Consider the following 7,496-nt stretch of genomic DNA (forward strand, 5'->3'; position numbering starts at 1 on the left):
AAAATCCAGGTTCTTTCCGGGCCAACAACCGGGCTGAATATGCTGAACTAGAGAGAGAATCGCTGGCAATGGAGCTACAACTACAACAAAATGAACATATGTTACCGTGATTTAATTGTAATACACGTTTCAAAATGATGCCGAAGTAACAACATACTGATACCGGTTAGTAAAAACCATGAATCAATGCTTTGACAAGTCTGCAGACAGACGGCAGGCAAAAAACCTTTTAAAATGTGTGTTTTCTGAATGGAGATTGGCTATGTGGAGGAAACTTCTGTGCAGTAATGCATGGAGTCACCGACTCAGGAAGGAGACACGGTGAGAGTTGGAGCTTTGATGTCAAACACTGATGGGTTTATTCAGAGTATTCGGCCGGAGGATTCACATCACAAGTCAAAGAGTCAGAGGTTCTGACTCTTCGGTAGAGTTGCCACGTCAATTCTGAAGAGCCTCTCTCTATGCTAGACTGGTTCACAGAGAGAAATCAACATCTCTGAAGGAGTAGACTAAACAGCTGGGAACACTGAGCCACCTGCGTCCGACACTCATGGCCTCAAGGATTTCACATCTTAGAGTCCACAAACACCGATAAAGAAGTGCCTCAGCGTTCTCACAACAATTACCCCTCGTGCCAGACAAGTTGACCGGTCACAAACTGGTGACAACAACACATATGGCACCAAGGCCTTTCCTTAAAGGAGATAACAGACGTCAGAGTAGATCATAAAACGTCACAGAGCAAAAGGTTAGATATCTAGAAGAATTATTCCTTAACAGGCTAAGCTAACGTTGTATATCCCCCCGACCGTCCACACTCACAACAACGGCCTACAGACATAAATAAACCAGCGACTGTATTCGCCATGACACAGACAGTCTGTGGTTTGTACTGTGGCACATAGACATGTTGATGAAAAAAAAATGAAATGTAATTGAGGGCTGGACCATTGACCATTATCTGAAGTCTGGTGCTGTTTTGACCCTTTTCATAGGCATTACGACAACATCGTGTTTTTTGGTGAGAGATGCGTTTCCATGGAAACGGTATATGGTGAGATGTCAGATTTGACGTAGAGCTGTTGGCCGGTGATATACAAGTGAAGATTGGAGGACGATCGGACCGTGTCAATTGGAGTTACAGCGACATTGTGTTTTATGGCGAGGGCACAACATTCACACTAATAACGGTTAGCAGCCTTTAGCTACCAACGGTTAGCTACCAACGGTTAGCAGCAGTTAGCTACCAGCGGTTAGCTACCAGCGGTTAGCAGCCGTTATCTACGATGCTACTCCAACACTTATCCATTATGGTGAAACAAATAAATACCCAATGTAAAAAAATCCACATAGGTTGGTCTACGGTTCCATATCCTCGTTATATTACAAATATCAGTTCATATTTTGGCAAACTTTGCCTAAATAGTCTGGCTTTCAAACTGGCTACCGTGGTAACCCAGTAAGATTAACACTGGCACATTAGCAGCTTAAGATAACTGTTGAAGCAACACAGAAACATGATATGTTGCAATTATTTTACACTGGGAGACACGTCCGATGTATTCTTGTGTTCTTATTCAAGTTTACTGGTTTCGTATTTTAATCTTTCTTGTTTCTAAACTCGGGAGAAAAACTTAAACATTTCTTAAAAAACCTCCACTTGATGAGTTGAAATAAATGACAGGCTTTGTGGATCAGCAATGTTTAAAATCCCTTTTTGGAAGTGCCCATACTTGTATATTGGAAGTATAAGCACATCAAAAAGTATTCCTAGTTCAAATCCATATTTCTTGCAGCCCTAGGATCTCTGCATGCACCCATCTTGGTGACATTTTTTGCCACAAGCTTTATAGCCTAATTTCAGCCACAAGACAACACACACCCACTGCTATTCACCAAACCATTGAAATTCAAAAGAAAAATGTTCCAAGGATTTATTTTCTGTGGCTCAGAGGAAGAGAAACACCCCTCAAAGTGTACCTGGAACTCATTAGCAGGAAGAGCAAAGGTGAATGTGATAACTTTATTTAGGCTGTATCCACTTCTAAGTAGGCCTACCTGTTTTAGGACCTCATTGTGCATGCTGGTCCATAAGCATTGGCACATAATTAAATTAGGCAATAGCTCATAAAATAATTACTCATTGAATCACTCTACCCCCAGAATATCTCAGATCTGTCTTTATGGAAAGTTTGGCTAAGCTAACGTTGTATATCCCCCGACCGTCCACACTCACAACAACGGCCTACAGACATAAATAAAGCAGCGACTGTATTCGCCATGACACAGACAGTCTGTGGTTTGTACTTGTTTAACTTTTGTCTAGTTTCTGAACAGATATGAGGAGCTGTGAGCTTGAGTGCTAACAGCTAACGGCTGATGTTGATTTTCTGTGGTTCGCATTGAAGATGACGTCACGGCTCCGCCTACACTGCGTTACTATAGTTACTGCCCATGCAGGTTGAAACTGTCACAGAAGAAAAGTGTTGAACTTTCCAAAGAAGTTCTATTTATTGTCTATTGGGCAGAAGTATTATCAGCTAAATGTACTCAGGTATCAAAAGTAAAAGTACTCTTTTATATAAGAGTTGTATTATTATACAATATTATAATATCTTGTTTTCATCATGAGAAAATAGATGAGTTTTTTAAAGTTGGACTTCGTCAATATGGAGCACATTTTGGAAAGTACTGAGTCAATTTGTAGAACATATATATCATATAAACACATGAATTTGTATAAAAAGCAACTACTTTTGTCAAATAAATGAAGTGAATTAAAAGCCTATGAAATGTATTGAAGTACAGTGAAAAGTAGATTTTCTCAAGTACATTTTTGAGGTACTTTGTAATTCTACCCCACTACATTTCTTGAATACCTTTAGTTCATATGCAGATTTGTATTAATGATGTGGAAGTAGAAGTACCCGAATTATACTTAAGTAGGCTACATTACTTGAGTAAATGTACTAAGTTACTTTCACCATTGTTAACTATGCAACTTTCCTTTTTAGAGAATGGGCTTCCACAAGTATACACATTTAAATATAGTGAAATACTCACCACAGAAAGCTAGTAGTTTCATGGAGGAAGGCAGTTGTAGTTAGACTAGAAAATGCATTTCCGGCTGAAAATGTGTGTGAAAGCTGTAAGCTGCGCACATGTGTTGCTGAATTAGCTGAAAATGCAGAGAAAGCTGAATATGTTAATAGTTGAATGGTGACTGTAGCTGCTTTTAGCTAAACTGCTGAACTTAGCGGAGAAATGTAGAAAAGTGAAATGATTTGAATGAAAATGGTTAAATGTTACCTTGGACATAATACAAGAAGAACATCCTTTTTTTATTTTTGAAAGACAAACCTTTATTAATATCCAAACATTTAATTTGATCACACATCCCATCTGTAAAGTCTGTTCAATGATTTCATGATCAGATTCACTTCATCCACACAATCAGAATCTCAGCTATTTCAAACAGAATCATACATGATTTACTTATTGATTATTATCATGATAATTAATGTTCTATAAAACATCAGAGTACCCACTTTCTATTTGGATAACAACAACAACAACAACAACAACAATTAGTCTGCAAAACAATAACTGTAATATTATTCAATGTATTTCCCAAACAAAGACTCTAAGCTATTGACAGGAGAATAATAAATGATTGACTTATTGATTATGATCATGACAGTAAGTAATATCATTTTAAATAAACATTTTATGATGAAATAAGTGTTATAACCATCTGGGAACTCATTTGTTCGTTAATTTGGGAAGCAACAATAATATATAATCTGTCAAAATAATACATGTGATTATAAATGTCTCTATTGTTGAGAAAGTGGCCAGAATAAAATATCTCCAATGAAAGAAGCTCTGGTGCTTTCTCTCTGAAGACTCAGGCTTTACAAGAGAAACAACAACATACAAATACATCAATATCGATATTCAACTAATATTTAGAGCAAAGTTTACATTTCCATGCAGAGAAATATGAGTTGAGGTTAACAGAAATCCTCCTGAGCAGTGACAGCCTCCATGGCTAAACAGACACAGGAAGGAGCGCCGCCTAAAGAAACTCCAACATCTACAGAACAACTCATGAGAAGATGTTAAAGCACATCCCATAATGTTTGATTGACAGCTGATCTCTGTGCAGTGAAGACATGAACAATCAGCTCTCAGCAACAATGATGGACACACAGTGAGTTTAAGAAGTAGAAGAGTTCCTCACATGACTTCAGGCTATTTCAGTTTACACAACTCAGCTGTGGTTCCATGAGGATAATAAAGCCGAACTCCAGCATGTAGCGGCTGAGTGAATGTGGTCTGGACTCTGTGGAGGAGAGTCATGGTTTCAGAGATGCTGTAGAAGGACAGAATACCTGCTCTGTGATCCAGGTACACTCCTACTCTGGAGGACTGAGGACCTGAGACGGGAGTGTTGATATTGTTGTAACGAAATGAATAACTGTTTTGGTTACACTCTAAGGACCAAGATTTGTCATTGTTTCCAAATCCACATTCACCTCCGATCCCTGCTCTGCTGATATTCTTGTATGTGACTGCTACAGAAACTGTCCCCCCTTTCCGCTCCACCTCCCAGTAACAACGTCCAGTCAGACTCTCTCTACTCAGGACCTGAGGATAATCAGTGAATCTGTCTGGGCGACTAGAATAAGACTGTCGTTGTCCCATGCGTGTTGCTTTTCTGCTCCCCTCAGATAATAACAGCTGTGTGAATGCTGTGTTTGGATCAAGAGTGATCTCCTTTGAATATTTGAAGAACCCAGCTCTGGTGGTGGGCTCTGCTGCTGACAGTAAAACATCCACTTCAGTCGGTGACACGTTTGTCCATTCCTCTCTCAGGACGTCCTGTAGTTTGTCTCTGACTGCTGACAGGGCCGCCGTCACGTCCTCAAAGTAGCTCAGAGGACGGATGTTGATGCTGGATGAGTGTGTAGGTTCACTGAGGGCTGACAGTGAGGGGTAGCTGAGCAGAAACTGGTTGTGATCCTCTGTGTGAGACAGCAGCTTCAGCTCAGCGTCTCTCCTCTTCAGCTCAGCCATCTCCTGCTCCAGCTTCTCCTGAAGCTCTTTGACTCGACTCACTTCTCTCTTCTGCTGGGATCTGACCTGCTGCTTCACATCAGAGCTTCTTTTCGCCATGAGACGGATCAGCTCAGTGAACATCTTCTCACTGTCCTCCACTGCTTTATCAGCAGAGCCATTGACGGCCTCCACCTCCTGCTGAAGCAGCTTCACCTCCTTCTCTCTGTCCTGGATTCTCTGCTGGATGTTTAGTCGACTCCCCTCCAGCTCTCTCTGCCTCTTAGTCCTTTCTTCTGCAGCTGACACTGTGTCGTGGCCTTTGTGTTCGTCCACAGAGCAGAGATAACAGATACACTGCTGATCAGTGCGGCAGAACATCTTCATCACCTCGTCGTGACGAGAGCAGATGTTCTCCTGGAGCTTCATGGAGGGCTCCACCAGCTTGTGTTTTTTTAATTGAGCTACGTCATAATGACGCTGGAGGTGTTTGTCACAATAAGAGGCCAGACACTGCAGACAGGACTTACAGGCTCTCAGTTTTCTCCCAGTGCAGACATCACAGGCCACGTCTTCAGCTCCAGCATAGCAGTGATCAGCAGGAGCAGCTTGGAGTCCAGTCTTCTTCAGCTCCTCCACTAAAGCTGCTAACATGGTGTTTTTCAGCAGGACAGGCCTCGGTGTGAAGCTCTGCCTACACTGAGGGCAGCTGTGGATCTTCTTCTTATCCTCTTTATCCCAGTGGGCTTTAATACACTTCATGCAGTAGCTGTGTCCACAGGGAGTCGCCACCGGATCCTTCAGTAGATCCAGACAGATTGAACAAGAGAAGGTTTCCCGGTCCAGCTGAACTCCTTTCTGCGCCATTTCACCTCTCAGCAGCAGCGAGTGTCTGAGTTTCACTTCCTGAAACCTGAAACTATGTGAGCTGTGATCTGAACAGCATGTGTGTGTGCAGTGAATGTGGCCTATCAGCTCTTGTTCTTTACCCACATGTTGGTTACACCCATCCTCCTCAGTGTGGATCTAAAGGGGAGGAGCCAGGAAATACAGGGTGGACCTGGCTGTGTCTCAGAGCAGGAAGAAGAGGGAGGGCTTATCAAACTCTGACTCATTCCAGGAGGAGGAGCAGCGCTGACACTCTGGTTGCGTTCGAATACTCCAAAAAAACAGCTCCTAAGTTCTAACCCTATCGTCTATTCCTTGACCTCGGAGTGAAACGTCATGGGGTTAAGGGATAGTGGATAGGAGAATTCAAAAGGATTTAGGAGAAGAGACTGCGGCACTTTAGAGAATCCGACTGCACTTTCACTATCCGACGTGTTTATGATGCGCCAGCAGAGGTCATAAATGTGCGCCTGCTGCTGTGGGGAAACTATGGAAACTACAGTTTTCTATACAGCGGACTACAACATGGATGTTTAATAAGAACGAGGGACTACTGTAAACTCATCTAGAGACTCTGCACCGTGCTCTGATGCTGTTGTTTTATGCTTTATGAACGGGGACAACAGAGAAACATATTCTTCATGACCAAAGTTGAAATTGAAATAAAAAAGGAAAGTGAAACTTATGCTCGTCACCCTCTCCCTCCGGTCCACATTAATACAAATGATCCCAATACATATGATTGTATGAAAAGATCTTAAAATCAATACAAATGTATTTATTATAAACGTTAGTCCTTAACATCTATCACTGTGTATATCACCATTCAAACATCTTTTAAAAGTTGAACAAACCCCACACAGCTCAGTAAAGACTGTGAAATGTTGACTTTATTTGATCATTTCAGTAAAAACTAACGTTCATATTTCTCTTTTTGATTATAATACTGATGAACGTTCAAAACAAAGCACTTTGGCAACTTACCACATACGTTTTAAAAATGCTTAATAAGCACCGTAACTTTCATGATATCATTTCTCGTTCATAATCGGTTGTTTCCGTGAACGGCCGACTGTTGTGTGACAGCAAATGCTGCGGCCGCAAGGCATTGTGGGGCAGCATTTTCTCCTCTCCTTTCGGTTAGGGAGGTCCAGTGGTTCCTAGGCTAAAGGAGGTTATAAAGGAAGTTTGAAACCTCCTTTCCTTTTAATTTAGAGAATTCGAACGGCACTTATCATGGCTGCCACTGAGGGACTTCCGGGTCATTTCACTCCGTTAGGAAGGTTCCTAAGCTAAATGGACTATTCGAATGCAACCTCTGAACTGTTTCCTCATTCACAAACGGAGCCTCGCTTACAACCTGCTCTACATTTGAAGACAGCTTTTAGTTGTAAAATAAGTGGGTAAACTTACAAATTCTGCAGGGGATCAAATACTTATTTCCTCTACTGTAAATGTATAGCCTGAATGTCCTGAAATAGCTGATTGATTTAATAGTTTAATGTACAGTAAGTACATACAGTAGTTGTATTAGTAGTAGTAGTAGTTGG

General features: G+C 41.4%; 1 protein-coding gene across 1 annotated transcript; it reads right to left on the reverse strand.

Moving 5' to 3' along the window:
• Positions 1 to 4,192: 4,192 nt before the first annotated feature.
• On the reverse strand, positions 4,193 to 5,940 carry LOC117500177 (tripartite motif-containing protein 16-like). Its single transcript, XM_034152929.1, has one exon. The coding sequence runs from the start codon at positions 5,923 to 5,925 to the stop codon at positions 4,255 to 4,257; it is 1,671 nt and encodes a 556-aa protein (XP_034008820.1). The 5' UTR covers positions 5,926 to 5,940; the 3' UTR covers positions 4,193 to 4,254.
• Positions 5,941 to 7,496: the final 1,556 nt, after the last annotated feature.

The sequence above is a fragment of the Trematomus bernacchii genome, unplaced genomic scaffold, assembly GCF_902827165.1.
Source record: "Trematomus bernacchii unplaced genomic scaffold, fTreBer1.1, whole genome shotgun sequence".
NCBI lineage: Eukaryota > Metazoa > Chordata > Actinopteri > Perciformes > Nototheniidae > Trematomus > Trematomus bernacchii.

What these genes read in the sequence shown, in the direction of transcription:
- LOC117500177 (XM_034152929.1), bottom strand. Translation starts at nt 5,925, where the DNA reads ATGGCGCAGAAAGGAGTTCAGCTGGACCGGGAAACCTTCTCTTGTTCA.